This window comes from Netta rufina (assembly GCF_964035555.1).
Source record: "Netta rufina genome assembly, chromosome: 17".
Lineage (NCBI taxonomy): Eukaryota > Metazoa > Chordata > Aves > Anseriformes > Anatidae > Netta > Netta rufina.
In genome coordinates, this window is record NC_140141.1 from 15,549,953 (window position 1) to 15,570,602 (window position 20,650).

Consider the following 20,650-nt stretch of genomic DNA (forward strand, 5'->3'; position numbering starts at 1 on the left):
CCTAGGAGGGACTGTATGGTGGTGCTGCACTGCTGCAGCCGCTCACCAGGGTCAGAGGTTGGGAAGAACACTGCTGCTGGAAGGCCACTGGCTGGGGGGTCCAACCGAAATCCTACTGCAGTGAGTAGTGCCTGCCAGCCTGGGATGCCACCAACTTTATTCTCCACGCTTTGTTGGGAGGTATACATGGAGTTGTGCTGCCCATTCTGGATTCGCTGCAATGATTTCTCCACCTGTGGGGAAAATACAGCACGAGCTCATTTTAAAAACGATTTTTGCTAACCACCTCATTTTTCACATTAAAGATGCAGGAACTATGGGCAGAGCAATGCTGATGCTGAACTTGGCTTGTCACAACCAGAAGGATGCTACTGCCCTTGAAAACACAGGCTTCAGTATCTCAACACTCACAGCTTTAAAATCACTATGATGACTGTCACTGGTCTCTTGGATCCTGGGGAATTGAATGCCACAGGAAACAAAGTACCAGTTTGATTGTGATCATCTCCTATAAGCCTGGCAGCTGCATTTGTCCACACAGGATGACTCACTGTCAGGTTCCAGTCTCCTGAGTACACTGTGCATTACCAGGCAACAGTGTGAAGCTATACAGTAAATAGTAAAGAGAGAGAAGTGTCCACAATACCCAGCAACTGGGATGACGAGCAATACTCATAGGTTTCCATCATCCCAAGGATACTCCACATTCCTGTGGGACCACAGAAGACACACCGGAAAGAAAAATACTAAAAATCATGAGATTATTCTTGTCATCTGGCAGCTTGACCTCAGTCCTGCTGCTCCCCACAGAAGGTGACTGCCAAATATGGGAACAGAAGTGCCCCATGTCCAAGTACGCAAAGAGCCTGCGTTCACTAGCTCTGCATCTCTGTGACTGCTTCTTTGCCATGTCCATAGCTATTTTCTTGTAGAAACAATTAACCCCAATCATAATCTCATTTTTAAATCACAGACCCAAATCAACAACTCATGCAAATCAGGTATGTCTGGGGAAGATTTTGCCACAATACAGTTAGCATCTGCTCTGGGGACCACATAAAGTGTCCCACTCTTTTCACATTGACCCAAAGTTTTAGCAAGATAACATTACTGTAAGAGAGAAGATGTGAAGGTTTATATTCAACTGTGAGTGGTTACACATCAGGTTATCCGTCTTCCCATTCTTCATTTACAGATGCATACCCATAGGTAACATCATCTCTCTACTACATGGGCTCCAATGCCCCTCCCTGTACCTGCTGGGTGCTGTAGTGTTTCCTTTCTCTTACCAGATGTAGCAGGACACGCAGGGCATCTCGTGCCCTTTCAGGATGCTGCAGAATCTCAGTCAGGGCCTGTCCTACTAGCGAAGAAGGGCTGTTCAGCTTCATGTCACTCCCAATAAGCATGAAGCCTGCAGGGTCCAGATAAGAGACTTACTGAGAATTGAAACAGACTGAGAATCTCTCATTTATTACAGGAAACATGCAAAACAGAAGATATCCTCTGCCCTTTCAGACTAATGGAATAATGGTTTACTGTACACTGCACAGTTACAGTCTTTTCCTAAAGTTGCTATGCACTCACTGCCCAGTTCTATAGAATGAACTTCCAGAAAACTTCTGCATGCTTCTTATCATCCTCTGTTAAACCAAAACTGTACTCCTGCTCAAGCAAGTGGAAAAATACTGTCTTGCATCTAAACCTGTCCTAGCACGTCCCATGTCTCCTTTACAGCAGCAGAAATCAAATGATGCAAAAACAGTGCTCACAGAAACAGAACTCAGAAAAGTGAGAGCCTTCCTTGTCTTGGTCAAAAACCTGCCTTGGCTTATGTACCATATAAATGCTACCTTACCCAAACATCAGCACAAGGAACTCTGCCTATCCCTTCTCATCTACAAGGTATGTGGATATCTGTCCTTGCTCTGGTGCTCTGTCTGAGACTCACCACCAAGAGTCAAAGGTGGAAGCCAGGGACGTGCTTACATATCATGGAAGAGGCAATACTAAGAAAGCCTGAGCGGCTGTAATCCCCTACTTGGTGGTAATGCCAAGCACCTGTGTCCAGGCTCATTCTGTTTTGCCTAAGAAGTGGTCACTTGTTTTTTTTTGAATGGTCTTTCCTTTGAGACAACAAAGTCTTACAAGGAAAATAAAATACAAATGGTACTGTGGACTCTTAATGTAAACTCAGATCCAATCTGATATTCTCTGAATCATGTCTTAACATTGGACTCAACAAGCTCAAATCACTCTGTCAGACTTCCTCCAAGTAACAAGCTGAGCGTTTCCTGCTCCTATGGCTACAAACAGTTTATATCAGAGCCATATCCACATCAGCTGTCTCATCTAAAAAATACAGTACTGCTGCCTGTGCAAAACCAGGCATTTGGGGAGTGCTTGCAGCTTTCAAAAACACAAGACTTGTGCTGAGAAAAACAAACAAACAAACCCCTAAAAACTAAAACCAGCTAATTTGCAATTATCCCAGTAGCATTGTTGAACTCCAAGACTTGGTCTTTCTGAATCTCAACTCATTAATCAAATTGAGAAGAAGCGAACTCCAGCACTGTACCCCAGGGCTTACGCTGCTGAGAAATTTCCAGTGGAAGCAAGGGAAACCTCTCTGCTAAACAGACCAAAGGAGTAAGCCCTGTAAGGCTTATGGCATGAAAATCGTAACTACTGATTGCTGCTACAGATTCTAGAAGTACTACTCTTGCCTTCTTGTTAGATTTTCACTACATTCTCATTAAAAAAGTTCTGTTAATTTTCTCCAGCTAATTGTATCCCAAGCATACAGCAAGAAATTTGCCCCTATAAATTTCAAACATGCAGTGGAGTCGCTGTATCACACATTTCTTTACAGTCATGAAATCACTGTAACAAAACACACTTTACCTTGCAATTGCTTTAGATTATGTCTAATCTGTAGCAATTTTACTATACAATGAAATACTGCTGTTTTCCATGACACTGACTTCTAGCCACACTCAGATGAATCAGGGCTTGAAACAGCAGCTGCATTCTGGGTGAGCACAGGGAACATGCTACTCCCAACTACCTGCTAACACCTTGCTTAACTCAAACTATTTGGCATAAGAGCCTTTCCCAGAAACGAAATTTTGTTCATCAAAAGGCAGATTCTTCCTACCTGCCCAGTTGGATGGATGGGAGAACTGCTTGCTGCTCTGTACAGTTTTCATCGCTTCACCAAGGGCTGCACTGGCTTTCATCCCATTTAAGAGGGAGGAATAGAAGGCATGCACAAACATTTTGGAAGCAGCCACTGGAACTGGCCAGAGTGACACGAGGACACACTGAGTCCCGGCAGCCAGGAATGCTCTTGTCAAGCCAATGACTCCATCAGCAGTGACTTTGCTGTTGGATTCTTGGTAAGAGCCAAGAACCACTAATTTAACAGGAAGCCGCAGATCCAGGACATCAGCTGCAGTCAGCAGAAACTCCTGAAGAGGAGGACAGTCTGAGATGCTCTCCACATCACTGGCATCATCCTGCATCCGAAGGGATTCTGGGATTGTGTAGGGATTCCCAAATGAACTCTTGCTGCTGACTGGATTGCTGTCAGTGTTGGGTGTCAGGACCAGAGCAGCCAGCTTCCAGGAGACATGGGTTGCAAAATGGACGCATTCTGCCTGAGTGAGGGCACTCATCACTCTCTCTTTTGTTGCTGCACTGCCAACTAAGGGTTGGCAGCCAAGTAACTCAGATACCATAAATGCTTCCTCTTCTGCAGAGGGCATAGGTCCCCATAGCCACCTGTCCATAACTGCTGAAGGGAGCTTGGGATTCCCTATGACAGCTGCCATTGAGGTAGAACTGGAGTAAGCAGGAGTACTCTTCCTCACATGGGACTACAGAGAGAAAAAGAAAGCAAAAGAGGGCTTCAAAGCTCTGTCTGTTAAGGTGTTGGTAGAAAAACATCCCATCTCCTTGGCTCTAAACAGAAGTCTGGTTGTCGTAACTATAATAAAGCTTTGCATTTCATTAGTTTATTCCATTTAACTATTCCAAGGAACATATCCACTTTAGTCCAGTCAGGATTTCTATCCCCACTTCTTAGGAGAACAAATAGATAAGAATAGAAAGGAACAGACTTAGCCCAGGTCACGCTAGAGGGCTGTAGCAGCGTTAAAAGTGCAAAGAAGATCCCAGTTTCCCATCTTAAAGGAGGATTATTGGTAATCATTGGTTTCTGGCACTTGTATTTCAAGGATCAGCATCTCCACTGTCAGCAGCATGGTACTGCATGCAACTGATTACTGGGGCCTGATACTGACTGGAAAAGCCTAATCCCTACATGAGTAATAGAAAAAAATCAGACCCTTTCGGTGTTCCAGTGACTGTGTTTAACACAGTGCAAGGCAAGACATGCAGCAAAACACTGCTCAGCAAAAACAGATTCTCCCTGGAGATGTGCACCTTAGAAAAGCTGATGGTTGTTGCTATACATCAGCATGAAGATATTTCTGAAAGATTTGCCGGCAGTATTGGCTTTGCCTTATGGCTTCATTATCATGAGACATTAATGGCCTTCTCCACACAGAAAGCTGAGAAGCAAACATACCAGAATGTGATAGGACAGTTAACTCACCAAGGAAGCTCAGTATATATCACAAACACCTACGTCTCTGCAGTCTGCTGTGTAGCTCCACACCCCAGGACATGCCACCCTTTAGAAGAGGATATCCATTCCCTTTGTTCTTCCAGGCATGCCTGGGGTTGTGATTTTGTGCTGCAGAAACTACATCAGAGTCTACTTCACACACAACTGGGGTGCTCGACATGCTCATCAGCCCTGGAAGTGCCTTGGGAAGATGGTACATTTGTGGCTTCTATTCTTTGTCTGGTGTAGCAGGACAGAACTGCTGCTATTCCAGCATGTATAGGAACTTACAACTCAGAAAAAAGGTTCTATGAAAAGAAGGTTTTATAAGGCAATGTCAGACCTTGGAGCTGGGATTCAGTGACTGGATGGATGGCACTGCAATTAGGCTGAAGCGCTCATAGAGGTACTCATTGGAGGAACTGCCCTTCAGGAGAGCAAAAGGAATGAGGTACAGTTCTCCCTCCAGAACCAGTATCAGCTGGCGGTGGCGGCCAACAGGCCCACTGGAATGCATCAAGCCCTGTAAAGTAAAGAGATAGATTCAGTTTGGTCCTTTCACTCCAGCAGTTCCCAGCCTGCAGTCAAAAGTGTCAGGCTCTAGTCTGACCCAACCCCATGGTTTGGAAATATCCACATCAGAATTACTCTCTGTGTGAATGCAGATGCAGCGACTGGTAGACACACAGTGGCATTGGACAGTTCTATAAAGCTGGATTGTTGCTTATCTGTGCATGAACAAACCCATTTTGGTGAAAGGGCCTCGAGTCCACTAAACACGCTCTGTAGTCATGCACAGCTGAAACATGTTTGCTGGGACCTAGTCTCATCACAGTGCAGCAACTCCTCCAGCTGCTGTGTAAACTCTTTATCATTCCCAACCACCCGTATCTTGTAAATATTACTAGTACCTCATCCTTTGAAAGAGAATGCTTTTTCTAGTATTGAACTTCAAAACAGCAGCTTCTCATATAAAAGTAAAAAATCCACAGACAGACTGTCTGTATGGCTTGCAATTCTACATGTAGATGCTTGACACTGTAATTAACCAAGAGTCACAAATACAGGTTTAAACAGAGAGTAACTTTTGGATGGAGATGTGAGACAGACAGATTAATAAACAGAAAAGATGCAACTGGGCACACACAATGACAACTGCTCCTGGTCCCATATAACTGTGGGAATTTCAGTCTTATTTCACAGTATCACAGAATGGCTGAGGTTGGAAGGAACCTCTGGAAGCCATCTGGTCCAACCCCACTCCTCAAGCCGGGATACCTAGAGCAGGTTACCCTGGACCATATCCAAGCAGATTTTTTTTTTTTTTTTTTTATCTTGTGTGTTGTAAAAATAATTAGTTATCACCTCAGGACAGAGGAACTTCAAAGCATTTACATTCGCTCCAGCTTAAATACCTGCACAGCAGCAAAAAAAGGTCTAAAGGACCAATGCAAAATGGCATTAAATTTCTAAGCAATTGTACACCTTTAAGGTAGAGTGGCAGCCGTATGTTGGCCTGGTAAACCATTTGTTTAAAGATGAAACCTCGAGTCTCACCCAAGCCTGTGCTAAGTCCTCTACTCGACATAGTTTTGGAGATAACCAGTTCAAGCAGTGTTGTTTCATTTTTTCTCTAGACCGACTGATGTTCCCAAAGACAAGCTAATTTTACATTATTCACAGCAGGGTGGAGACAAAGACCTAATATGCAGGACTTTAAGTTCTTATAAGAATTTTTATTTCAAACCATTTGATCTCCATCAGATGTATCAAATATGTGTTTTGATAGGAGAAAACCAGCTACTTAGGCTACTAGGCAAATGAACATGAAACTGCCTGTACCCATTTCAAGTAGATTTCTGAACTAGATTCCAATGTCTCCAAAACTGACTTCTTGATGGAAATTCTGGGCCTTCAACAGAACAGTAGAAAAGGTAGTGTATTTTTCAAACACATCGCTTACATTTCATAAATAACACAGCCCCCCCAAAACAAACAAAACCAACCAAACAAAAACCCAACAACTCTGAGGCCTCACTCTTTTTGGAAGAAATAACACCCATGTTCTACCTCCTTTCTGTTATTTATCAAATGTTAATCCCTTTGAGATCTCTGCTTTAGAGAAAACTTATTTCAGCTGAGTTCCCATTTAACAGGGGACAGAAGAATCTTCTTTATTTTGCTTCCAATGGTAAACTACTACCATGAAATATCTAATGGAAACGCAAACTTTTAAAACACAGGGGGGTGTGAATAATGTCAGAAAATCCTGAAGTGCAGACATACTGAATAAAAGCAGTCCAACAGAAAAGAAATTGCTATTGTGCAGTCACGGCGAATTTTACTGCTTGTATCAGGTTTTATAGAGAGCTCAGACAAATGCACCTTGGTCCTAACACAATTCTTCCTCTGTCTTGTTCAGGGTCTAGCTAGAGCAAACTGCCCGACTGCACTGTGATGCACTGATAGCTGAGGATTAATTTGAGATACACTGACCCCATCTCACTAGCAATCAAAGAATAACAGGAATTTGCAGTCAATCTCAAGTGTTAGCTCTCAGGTAGCAGCAAAGACAAATTAATATTATTAAGAAATAGAATTATCAGTCCAGTGGTTTCCTCCAAAGGGAGTTGGGAGTGAATCAGAAATACCAAAAATAAGGTTATCTATAAGGGAGAATGTCAACAGTAGAAAGTAGAAGAATGACAGCAATGTGCTTTTAATGGCTTTTTGGCTTTTGGAGTGGGAACAAAATTCCTGAAGGATAACAACATTTTCATTTAAAAGGAGATGAGAATAGTTGCTGACCTCTTGCTGTTTCAAGGGGAAAGGGAAGCAGACATTTTTTATTTTATTTTTTGAATATCTTTAGGGGAGAGGAACAGACACATAAACTAGCTAAACCATTAAGACAAAGAATCAAAGAAAAGATGCTCCTTTGTCATTTCAGAAGCAGAAAGAAGGCTGACACTGCTGCATCAGACAGCATAGGCACACATAAGGCTAACTCCTCTGTCCACTGAACCCAGTGCCATGGCCAGCCTTGATTTAGATGAATCTTCTCCATACTCAGAACAGTTTCTCATTCTCCCTGACCTATTTGTCCCTAGGTAGATCTGCCAAGTTTGCCGATTAGTGTTAGCGAATAAAAGATATGCTTTCTTCATCAAAAGCATTATACTTTGGCAGCTGACCAAAAGAGGTACCATCAGCAATACCCTTTATTTCCACCTCCCAATACATCCTGTCTCACCATCAGGGAAGATCAAGTGGAAAGCTCCATGCCTCAGAAACAATTCCCAGGCTGTCTATTCTTGCTTTCCCATACAACAGGTGATTTTGGTTAAGTGTATCTTTATGTCTGTGTGTGCTAGAAGCTTACTCCTTCCAGTGGTCCTATCAGTAAGTCATAGAGTGCACGGAGTGGGGGTTTGCTGAAGGAAGTCTGCCTCCTTGGAAGAGATGATGTTCCATCCTTAACAGGAGACATGGTACTGCTGAATAGGCTGGTCATGCTCTGACAGCTCCTGTGGGCAAAAGGCAAGTGAGAGGTTAGTTGCAGAAATCTGAGGTCCACAGCAAGTTGCTCTGCCTTCATAATGCTGACAATGAGGCAGTCCCAGTCCATCCAAGCAGATGACTGTGGTCTGTAAGATGCTTCATGCCAGGGCTTTATTCTCCCATTCAACTTCACACCACAATGAACAATGACATTAATGGCAGGGTGAACTAGCTGCGGACAGCAGCTTGCATTGCTATGGAGTTTCTCTATGAAATGAAGTGCCTAAAATGCCGTTCACAACATTTATTACTTACCTATTGGTAGCAATTGTGTATGGGCAAACATGAGACCTGTTAACAATTGACTACAATCACAGGAAGATTTACAGTGGGGTTTTGCACCAACTAGTCTAGCATGATACTGAAAGGAAATAGGAAAACAAGCAAGCAACAAGACATGAAGATTATGCCTGCACTTGCTGTCACTCCTCTGGATGGCTCCACGAAGTCAGAGTTATGCCTCTTAGGCTCTGCCTCTGAAAAAATCCTGAGTTGTGTAAGCAGGTTAGAATCCACATTTCCAGCAAGACAGCTGATCCGGAACCTGCTTCGCTACAAGCTTTATAATTTGCTGCAATGTTGTTTTGCTCCCATTTTCCTGTTCCATAGGGTAATGGCAGTACAAATGACAGTTTCCTTTATTTGCTATCTGTCCATCTCCAGTCATTCTCTTACAGTATTCACTGCCAACACTCAGTCACAAAGCTGTCTCCAAGCCCCACCCAAATGCCACTACACAGTTCTTTTTCTCTCCACCCCAGCAGACCTGATTTAGTTTCCTGATGATTTTCTCTTCATGCAAGCAGCTGAACGGAGTTAATCTGGATCTGTTTTAAAGTAACAAACAAAACCAACACTCACCCCTCTGGTCCCCCTGCAGACTCATCAAAATCTTTCCCATCACTGACAGTAGTCCTTCTCAGCTCCGCTTTTGTTAAGCACCAAGAAGTCTTTCAAACATTTCCATTATTTCTTGAACAGCCCCTCACTGCACACTTCGTAGCTCTCCTCATCTTCCCCAAAACTCAGCAGGTTAGCTATTTTCCCACATGCTTATACCAGCCTTCACTCTTACCAAGTTCAAGCCGTCAGCTACTCCTTACAGGAGCAGTCTCTCCCTGTCTCTCACCCCAAAACTGCTACTGGCATTTCAGGGACAAGAACAGCACCTTGTGCCACTGACCAGGAGCCTGAACCTGAAGAATTCATGCAGCTATTCCTTTATTATATACATTACTTCCTAAACCAGTATTCATTCCCTTATCAGCTTCCATGTATATCAGGAGTATACCCCGCACTTTATATATATCTATCTCTCTATATATAATGTGATAATTACCTATGCTAATTAGGTATTTGAGCTTCAGTCGTTTATCTGTACTGTGTGCTCATCTCAAGCTACAAGCATGACATGTTTCTGTACTTCCCTGTCTGCACATCCTTCTTCACAGATGCTGCAAGTGTAAGATCTGTACTAGTAAAGGCCTTTGTTAGTCTTTTGCACTACAGACACTCCTATCAACTGGTCTGCCATTTGGCAGTCACTTTCAGTTGCAAGGAGTACACGTACGTTGTGTGAGACCTACATGCAGCTCTTGTACGTAAGAATTATTGTACTATCTCTCTGTTCTCCAGAGACTTGGAGGTGCTGTCATCACCAAGAGGCTAGTGAACGTTATACGAGTGCTGATCTGGTGACCATTTCCAACATCCCACAGACAACTTTGCACATGTTCTCCTGGGTGTCAGGCATCACCAAACACCAGCACTGTGAGGAGACCAAGATGGCATGGGTACAAAAACTTACTGCCTTGTTCAGGAAGTGATGTTGCCCCTCTCTAGTCTCTCTAATCCAGCAGCTGTGCTCCCCTGAAAGGTTATCCTTGGCACAGTGCCATGAATAACTGTTTTATGTAAAAAGGATAATTTTCCAGAAAGTTTTAACAGGTGGGCCTTAAAAAAAAAGAAAAAAAAGAAAAAAAAAAAAAAGGAAGGGAGGAGGAAGGGAGTGAAATGAGACATTTAACAGTAATGGTAGAACATGGTCTGAAGTGCCACTAGTCACCACTGGGGCTGTCCAGCAATGAAAACAACAAATCTCATGCATGGAAGGCCACCCATGAGGGAACACATGTCCCATTGCCCTCACAGTGCCAAATGCATTAAATGGAGAATTCCATATCCAGCTCATGCTCTGATGCTGCTGCACAGATGCACAGAGAAAGTCTCCTTCCATCCCTGGTCTCTGTGAACCACAGAGCCGCTCTGTCTCTCAAGCGTCTTCCAGTGCCATGCACCTGTGCCAATTAACATGACAGGAAAGCAGCTATAGTTTTCTGGATTCATGACCAACCCCCCACACTTCATCAGGACAGCAGACTGCAACATCTTCTGTTAAGAATCTTTACTCTCAAAAAATACCTTGACTCTGTTCACTAGTTTTACCTCTTGCCTGGATCGATTCTTAGCTATCACCACACGAAATAAACAAAAACAGAAAGCTTTTGCATATGCAGGAAATCAGAACATAACTAAGTGTCCAATAGGTAGGTCAACCAATGACACTAATACAGTTGATTGCATATCTGCTGTAGGCATATGTGACTGCACAGTATCTCCTTATACTCACGGAATAGGCCAAATTTCCAGGAAAAGGTAAGGTGAGCAAAACATTCCACTCAAGTGCACACCTTCTACCACTGCCAACCACAGGCCTGAGACATAGCCCTGATGCTTATCAACAGACCGATTTAGAAACTTTCTTTCTCCCCTCCCTTTCTCTCCTCAGCTGCTGCAACCAGTCACTGGACCCAGCTTAACTCATGTCTAAAAACTATTCACTAAAGAAAAAATGATGCTATCGCCCATGCTTTCCACTAACAAGAGCTTTGTAACTTACAGGCCAACAGGAGTATTCAATGGATGTAAAGAGAAGCCTTGTGTCTAACTGTCCATGCTCTCCTACACAAACAGGGATGCTGGTGAAAGCACAGGCACACTAAAACTACTCAGCACTGTTGAGAACCTGACGAGGTGACTTGTGTGAGACCAAATTTCTTGGCAGCATCAGGATGGATTCAGCACTAAGTCCTCCCCTCTGGATCGCTCTGCCTAGCTTCATTGCAGCAGCTGACTGAGCCAAGCGCACTGTACAGTGCCCAGCTGTTTCTACACTATATAGCACAGATTTTAAAATCTGATCAAAAAATAGAATAGAAATTGTGCTTTCCCAATACTGGGCATTTCTAGTGCCCTGATCCCCATGTACTTAAAGCACACACCTCTACTATATTCCATCTGATATACCACTGAGGAAGGGCAGGGATTCCCCTCCTGCTTATCCAGGATCAAGTGAGCACAAAGAACACTAGTCCAAGCAGAACAGTCCTGGCCTTCCTAAGAAATAGCAATTTGCCAGCAGGTGGCACTCACCAGCCTAGTCGTTGGTGTTAAACATATTTAACAGACTAATTTATTGCAGGGGATACCAGTTTGATTAATCAGCAGAGCCTCCTTCATCTTGCTTGCACAGCCTAGCAGCTCTAGATTTATCCCTTCACCACACAGACTGTTTTTTATTAGAACAAAATCAAAGGAATATCATAAATCTTCCACAACCTTTGCGTGTCTGTGTACACACAGACAGAGAAAAACCATAGGGAGAGGCTGGACAGAGATCTTTTTTTAGCAAGCAGAGCAAACCTGGAGCCCCGACCATCTCTCTCCCCTTCCTCCCTGACCAGTGCAAACAAATAGCTCTCCATGTGGCCTGTCAGGCATCTGAGTCCAGGTGATTTTAATGCAACAAGATGGACACTTTCAGGCAAACACCCCTTCTGTGAAGGGCCAGTTCTGCACAGCAGCAGGTCTGAGCATTTCTACCTTGCTGTTGCAGTGTTCCCTCCCCTGATTTCTGGAACAATAGAATTTGGAGTCCCTGCACACTCTGCAGTGCTGCTAATTTATGATCCTTTGTATAAGGCATCCTGGCCTGCAACAAGCAGAGGAAACAGCACAAACTGGGACTCGGGACTGCCTGCATATATCACTGTTAACTCTGTTTCCACCCTTTGTCTTGGAGATAGAGGAACAAAGCAATGATCCCATGACGTCCTCAGAGAAAGGTGGAAAAAACCCTTGTCATACAAGCCTTGAGCTCAGACTAATTTGGCATGCCACCAGTCTCTCAGGGCCTGGCTTTGCTTGCAGAGGATGAATGTGACTATGCACAGGCAGGAAGGAGCAGTTCATACTGCAGCCAGCATAGCACTGCTCTTGCCTTGGCACTCGTTAACACTCTGAATGGGCGAAATATTACTCATGGCGAAGCACAGCCATTCTGGAGGGCTGAGTCAGACTTACTGTTTTAATGGTCTGACAGTCCTGGGACAAATGGATATCCATCGGGCCTGTCACTTTGCAAGCCTGCCTCAAAAAGTCCTTTCCTAGACATGCAGACCCATACCCACATTCAAGGTCTTGACATACAATACCAAGCTGTGGGAAGCTCTGAAAAAACATTCAAATATCAAGCCCCTGCAGATGCTTTCAAGCACCCACAATTATCTCCAATACCCACCAGTGGTTGCGCATAACCCTCAGGCCACCCAGAACTCTCTGCTTGGGTGGTCTGTACTTGGGCAGCCACAACACTGCCCCCGTATGGTACAGAACCAGGCAGATAAGAAACTCTCCGGCCACTGCTTTCCTAATCTGTCTTCTAAAGGCCTCACACTTTGTCCTTGGCCAGCCAGAATCCCTGCCTTAGCATAGTTTCCAGGAGGATCTGCTCCCTGATCTTGCAAAGCACAGAGGCTGGTTGGGAGACAACAATGTCCTTGTCACAAGTAAATTTGCATCTGAAATTACATTACTCCTTACCTCCTTATTTGCCTTTTACAAACTCCCATTATGATGCATTGTAAAAATAGCCCTCAGGGAAGTATATTTTACACTTAAGCAGTGGCAGGGCTGATTCACATGTTTTCTGCAGGAAGGTAGACAGACTGTGTCCCCCATGATGGTGGAGAGGCCAAAGAAAAGGTGGGGGAGCTATATTCAGGTGATGGCTATGATCATGTTTCTTGCTTGAGCAAAAGATGATGAGCAGGGAAGAAATCAGATTTTAATCTGGTCTAAAAGTCCTACAGAGCAGAGAAAACAGAAGCTGTATAAAACATAAGCAACTGGGACTGTGTCAGGATCTCTTGGCATGAACTGGTTAGACAGCTACTGGACAGCACAGAGATCACTGCAGTGTCCTCCCTTCAGCATCCCTTTTTCCTCTGAAGTCCTCTTCTTCTCAGAAGTCCCTTAAGTTAACTGCCAAACCTAGGCATTTTTGCTTTTCAAAGCAGAGCTGCCAAAAAGCATACTATTCTTTGCTTAAAAGCCAGAATCACCGGGTTACCTGATGACTGCAGCCAGAGGGCACCCATCCAAAACCAATGGCTTCGTTTCAGTCACCCACTTGTCATCAGAAATGGAGACTGGATGGCTCCGAACAGTCCCAGCATGTCTAGGGTCTCATTTTGACATGGGACCTTAACAGCATGTGCAACTCCTGTGCGTGAAGGAACTCACATTGGCCCCAGGCCATATAAACTCCCCCTTGAGGATCTCTAACATTCAAACACAAGATGTGAACGCTGCATTCAGGCCTCACAAGAGGAATGCAGGGCCTGCCTTGGCAGCAGGAAAAGGCAAGCTCTTACTCTCAACTGCAAACAGGCCCTACTCCCCTTTCTGCCCTGCACTGCCGAAGCCAAGGCAAACAGAGGCCGTACCTTGATTCACTGCTTGTGAGGCACAACATTGCCATCTCCTGAAGCACGACAGCAGCAATAACCTACATCACTGACCTACAGCTACATGAATTTATGCCAGTATTAGCTGGCAGAAGAACAACTGCACAGAGGCGGAGAGCTGGAGGCCAGAGATGCAAGATGACAATTTGTATTCTTCCTAAATACTCAATTCTGTTGTTTACCCAAAGTCTAAAAGCTCACATTTCCTTGCTAGAACTCTAGGCCAGTACATAGAAATGCTGCCTATTCCATTTTCCTTTCTTAATCTGCTTCCTTCCATGTAGGCTTTCATCTGCTTCATTCCTGAAGCTGCAGGACTCTTTCAAGGATAACTTGTTGCTGTCCCAAGCTCACTGTGCAACATGCACTGTGCTGCATACTGCTCTCTACACTGCTAGATTAGGAAGAACCACGCAGTGTAACAATAGGACAGGTAAGGCTTTCTACAGTTCCTTTCTAGACTCTGTAGCCTCTAGTTTCATCATCTGTGGGACTGAAGCAGACATAAGTACTCAAAGGTTTGGGCAAGACTATAGCACCTGCCCTGAATCTGTGACTCAGCAAACCAGGTACAAAAGAGATGTGGCAGCATCAGCTTCACCACTAGAGCTCCCTGATATTCCCCCATCTGGAGACAAAAGTTGGGCAGGGAGGCCATACACAAGTATCGTGCCTTTCTCTTCATCCCAGTGCAGCTTCTGAAAACATCAGTCATGTTTTCTTCTAGTTCTCCTTCTGATGCTCTTGTGAGGGTGCTTTTAATGAAGTGCTCATATTCCCCCGTTCCTGAGATTCTCCTAACAGCTACAAACCAGTTAATTCACAAGACACCTTAGGTAAGCTCCTAGATCTGTGTTCAGGGAAATGCATTTGGCTCCCAAGAAGCAGAAAGACACATAGATGCTGCATAAATGGCCTCCGTCGTGTTCCTCAGGATTGCATTCATCAACAACATCATCAGCTCTACTCTGAGATCACAGCAAGACATTTCATTCTGCTCACTGATCCCCACAGTACAGCACTGTATTCTCACCTGTTCAGGAGGTTGTTCCTGCTGACCATCCTCAGGAAGCCAGTTGGATCAGTCACTGAGTTCAGCTTGTTATTCATCTCCTCATACTGTTGGTCCATGATATCCCCAGCTTCACTTTCAGTCTCACTGCTAGCACAGGCTCTGCAGAGGGAACAGCAGGTTGAAGGAATCATAGGTGCAGGACAGAACAACAGCTTTGTAACAAATGCTCAGTCAGTCTGAGAGAAAATTAATTTCAGACAACCTCAACCAAATGTTAAAGTCAAATCTTCCCTGGATTGCATCTCCTCTCCTGTTAGGCATACAAGATAATAACAGCCCTGTACCTTTCTCTTGCCCTGGGCATTCTTAAGGGTTTAAAGCATTACACACAATGACAGAAATACAGGACCCAAATTCCCATGCCCAGCAAACAGATAAGGACTTGTGAAGCCACTGAACAGAAAAGCTGATGTTTGAAGGAAACACCAACTCAGCCCTTGAATTGCCTAAGAACATATGCTACCATATACTTTCCAAAAAAAAAAAAAAGAAAAAAAAAGAAAAAAAAAAAAAGACCCTCCAAGCTATGTATGCTCCCTTCACTGGCAAAGCTCAATATACAAAAGACAGCTGTGTTGATGTTCCTATTATACAAACAGGGAAAGATACAAAGAGACAAAAAAAAATGACTCCATCAGTGACACTAGGACAGCAGCAACAGAGACAAATATAGAGAAATATCTAAATGACCATCCTGTCGTAGATTTTCCATCTAAATACTATGGTAACACTTGTTTTTCCTTTGTAAAGGCAGAAAGCAAACAACTATTGTATGTGCATTTTTAACAATCCCTTCCTTTAATTTAGTAAATAATTTGCATCTCATATGGTGCATCACAAGCCTTGGAATTTGTACACTTTAGCTAAAGCTGCTGTGCTGCCTGCATCTCACTTATGCTGCCTTTTAACTTACAGCCTTTCCTCAAGGACACATTTTTCAATAACAAGCATGTGAATCGAATTATCATATAACAGGTATTTGTGCAGAAAACTATACATGTTGCTGTATGGACCATAGGATAACTTACAAATATACTTCCAGGTCAGTATCATTTAGTAACCTGAGAGAATAAGCCTTAACAAAAGCCATTCAACATTGAAATGGGACTAGTCAAACAACAGTCAGGAAAAAAAAGGAGGGGGGGGGGTAAGGGTTGGGGGAAGAAAAGGTTGTCAATGGCTGTCTTCTGTATGTTTTTCTTCCAGCTGTAGGCATGCTGAGTCTTGAGTCCTGGCACAGTTTTAAGTATCACTCATGGTGAATATTTGGAGTTCCTACAAGAGTTAAAAAATCTTGATTTCATGAACCCAAGAGAGCAGGTCACATGTTTTCCCAGAAAAGAAAGGAATCTGTCCCAACACAAATTCAAGCAGTCTTCAAGGTTTCCTCACACTTTATTTTTTTGTAAGTATGTGTTATTTGTCAGTTTAATTAGACAAGCTGAGATGAACGATTTTCAGCACAAAGCAAAGGGCTGCACTGTAGAACCTAACATCACCACAGCAAGTTCCTGATGACACATCCTATGAGAGCATCCCTTCCTCCCAAAAGCAAAAAATGGGAAGATGTGCCACCTTGGTGGTGAAACAGTACCTACAAACATATTTACACCTTTATGGAAGGCAATTGCACTTAAATATCTGCAAAAGCATACAACTACAGTGCACTTTAGCATGCCATGAACTGAGAAGTTGAAGCCAAACACAAGTTTTCACATGCATGCAGTACATATTCAACTCCTTTTGCTCTTCATTGACAGTCAGAGAACAGCTTCCAGGGACTGCAGGTGACAGTTTCTCCTGGGGGTTTGCCATGCTGGAGTATGGTGGCAATGTGCAATGCTGCAAGGAAGCACTTAATAATACAAGGAAAGTTTCATATCAGAACTTGATATTGACCCACACGGAGCAGACAAGATTTGTTTAATAACCTGCATATAATTTTCAAGTGGGGAAAGAGCTTCTGCCTGTGATCATACCACACCAGCCCACTGATCTCAGAGACAAGCATCAAATCCACAATCCTTAACCAAGAACATACCACCACCATCCCCATGAAAAGAGGAGGAAGCTGACATCACAGTAAATTAAAGACTCATCCCAAAACCTGAAGACTGAAGGACTCCCTTTGCCAGGAAAAGTCTGTGATGACAAATGGTGACCAGAACTGAAAATAGTATCTGCAAACATAAGGAGTAACCACAGATTTTGGTTGTGTACATGCATATCTAGAGGATAAGATTCAACCACTGGTACCTAGAGATGGCTGTAACCTTCTGAAAGATGAAACCCTGATCCTTTAAAAGAAGGGTAGATGGAACCAATTCAGTCTTGCTTTTTCTTTCTTGTCCTGCCAGTCAGTATTTGCACCTCAGATGGAGTGACTCTGTTCTTCCAGAAAGAACAGAGAGCTTATGGTCCACATGCACGCACAAGAAAGAACTGGATGAAGTGCCAACATCCAGAACTCATCTGTAAAACCCAGGAAACATGAAGGCTGGAGAGAATAACTTCTGACATTTCCTTTAATAGGAATCACACAGCTCATTTTCAAGCAAGACTTAAAAAATGTATCTCCTAAGGTGTGACTGAAGCCAAGAGAATTTAATGTAAGGCCTGCAAACCACTAGATATCACTACGGACAAGGATAGGCATTAAGTATAGCATTATTTAGTAGCAATAAATTCATGATTATGATCATTCAGATAGCTGTGCTTATGTGCTTGCAGTTTCTCAGGGCTTTAACATGCAGGAAGCTACTCCCCTTTGTCTGTCAATTCTCTTAGACTTTGATTACTCATCTGGTTTAGGTTCCAATTGGTCTTCCTCAGAGTACTTAATAAAAACCCTAGACTAGCATGCAGTTTGTTATTGGTCACAGTGAAATGAATAATCCAGTCAGAGAGCTGTAAAAAAACGTATGTTCCCCTTCAGAAAGCCACCTTCACAACTGTGGAAAGTTACGCACCTTGTCAGAAAGTACAAACCCAAAATGCACCCATATGAGACAACTGGAAGTCCAATACATGCAGATGTGGGTATCACTGGAGGGAGGTATCTGCTGTCCCTACTGCTTCTGGTTTCAAACAGTCTCAACATTATGAGTTAAGCACAGAGTCATCTTCTCAGCAGCTCAACTGACCCAATCCTGACAAATCCCTTGTGAGGTTGGTGGGTGATTACAGAAAATGGAAGTTGAGACTGAGTTCTGGACAGACTGGGTCAGAACCTCTAAGACTAACATGATTGCTGACCTTAGATTGACCTGTTCCTGATCCACCATTTTGGCTATCAGCAACAAGAAGCCACCTGTTCATGATCAAAATCTGTTATAGATACTGCCAGTATTTCAGCAACATGTACAAATGTCCATATTAGCAAGATTCTGGGTCCCTGAATCCCTCCCTCTCACTGAATCACTAGAGCTCATCCTCCCACAATGGCAATACTAAATTTTTTAGTGACACTCCAAAGGAACATCCAGACACCAACATCATACTCAGAGAGAGAGAATCTAACACCATGTTCATGGGAAGTTTTCAGAGTAGTACTATAATTTTTTTCAAATCATTTCGTATCTTATCATTTATGGGTAATCACTGCTATGGTCACAAAAGTATTTATATATAGAAGTAGAACAAACAAAAAGGATGAGCAAATCACTGTGTAGCTAGCCCAAAGGAACAAAAACCCTTTATCTATCTCCTAGCTGTAAAGCTACATAAACCACACAGATCACTGACATAGCTTTTCTCCTTGGAGACTACAGCAGAGAAGCAGAGAAAATGGCTCAAATCAGTTTTCTTCTAGATATATGTTGTCCATCGCAACTCAGGTATCTCTTTCACCTTTCTCATACCAATTAACTTTCCTCTCTTGTGTGGGATAACAATGCATGGTTTATTTTTATTTTTTTTTTCTGTTTTGGGGAGTGGTTTGCTTTCCTTCTCATTTGCAGCGCGGTTGGTTCAAACATGGCCACAAATCTGCTTGTATTCTGCTGAGAGCACCTCTTAACAAAATGACATGGGTTATGGACTGCTAGGTTTTAGTGCTCTGAAGCAGCGTCTCAAAGATTTTGATCTGTCTTCAGTCTGTCACTAGTGAAGACTTCAGGACTGTACAAATTGTTTAGTTCTTACAAGATTAATGTAAGAATTTTAATGGTAACATGGGTGTCTAAAGTAATCTCAAAGGGTTGCAGAAACCTAGAAGTAATTTATATAGCAAGAGTTTCTCAGTTCTTTGGGCAAATTTCCAATGAAAAGTGGAAAAAAAGCATCGTGTGTTCTTTAGGAGACTGATACAATAACTACCCTGTTAAAACAGGAAGGAAGGGAGGGAGGGAGAGAGGAAGCAAGGAAGGAAGGAAGCAAGGAAAACAACCCATTCCACACACTCCCTTAAAACACAACAAAAATCCTGACATATCCTCTCAAGTTAGTGGTGTTCTGGACAGGTTCTTTTCTGGTAATGCAGATGACAAACTTCTCAGTCAAAGTTAGATACGATGCAAATAGCTGCACTCAGGTGAGTAGACATGAAAATATAGAGCACTGAAAAGCTAAAATAAGCTTGGAACAGGCCACGAGCAGTTTATAAGACAAAGACACCTTCTCCTAAACCTTCTAAAAGCTAGTATTTTTGTGGTTTAGAAATAAATAAATAGATAAGAAAATAAAAAAAAATAAATTAGGTAGAGCTTTCTCTTCAGTTCCCTAAGTAAAGGTAAAACCAGAAGAAGGCGGCTCTGCAACCTGAACCATCCTGCCCTGCAAACCTTTCAGGGTGCATTCAGCATCCCAGCATAGATGCACATTCTTTAATTTACTTTGGAATTGGTGAAAATAACAAAAGTTATTTGCCAGCTGAACTGTTATCGCTTTCTGGTGAGAAAGTGGGAACCAGGATGTTAAACCCTATCTCCAGCTTACCGGGTATAATACGAATCCACACCCAGAGCCTCCCGTACACTTGAGATATACTGTTCCAATGCAGAGTTTGTTACTGTTTGCAAAGTCACACTGTTGGCTTCAGGGAAGTCCCCAGCATTTTCAGTCACGCTGTCACCCAGATAATACTCATGAAATTTTAGAATTCCTGCAAGGAAAAAGAATCATGACATTATTTCTGCAGGGGAGGAAGAACACTGCCAGCAACTATCCAGGAAAGCAGAACAGTCCCTAGCACTTGGCATTTCCAGTACAACTGTGGCTATGCATTCTGTGCATTTTTCCGCAGGTCTCTTCCAGACTTCTGAATTACAATTGGTTATTTAAAATCTGGCTTTGTACTTTGCAGACGATAGCTCAAAAGTACTTTGCTTTTATGAGATGCTCAGAATGCATTTGCTATTGCAGCTGTCTTATATAGATTATAAAGCACATCTTCCATGAAAGCATGTGTAAGTCACATTTCAACAGCTATGCATGAAAAATACCTATTAATTGTCTCTGTTCACATACATGTGCATTGAACACACAAGGCCTCAAATGCTGAACAAAAATGCTACTACTACAGCAGAAACTTCTCATGTCACACAAAGGTTTTTCATTTTACTTATATGCATGAAAATA

The 20,650-nt window shown here is 43.0% G+C and overlaps 1 protein-coding gene across 2 annotated transcripts in view; it reads right to left on the bottom strand.

Annotated features, from left to right (window-relative positions):
- TTC28 (tetratricopeptide repeat domain 28) overlaps nt 1-20,650 on the bottom strand; it is a gene marked incomplete at its 5' end in the record, with an annotated part of 153,820 nt that overhangs the window by 13,703 nt on the left and 119,467 nt on the right. For both annotated transcript variants that reach the window (XR_014618912.1, XM_084297011.1), the window contains 7 exons: nt 2-233; nt 1,290-1,414; nt 3,158-3,878; nt 4,974-5,153; nt 8,013-8,157; nt 15,032-15,172; nt 20,009-20,174. Coding sequence is in view for 1 of the 2 variants with exons in the window: in XM_084297011.1 (XP_084153137.1) it covers nt 2-233; nt 1,290-1,414; nt 3,158-3,878; nt 4,974-5,153; nt 8,013-8,157; nt 15,032-15,172; nt 20,009-20,174 (1,710 nt within the window). The remainder of the gene's footprint in view (nt 1; nt 234-1,289; nt 1,415-3,157; nt 3,879-4,973; nt 5,154-8,012; nt 8,158-15,031; nt 15,173-20,008; nt 20,175-20,650) is intronic.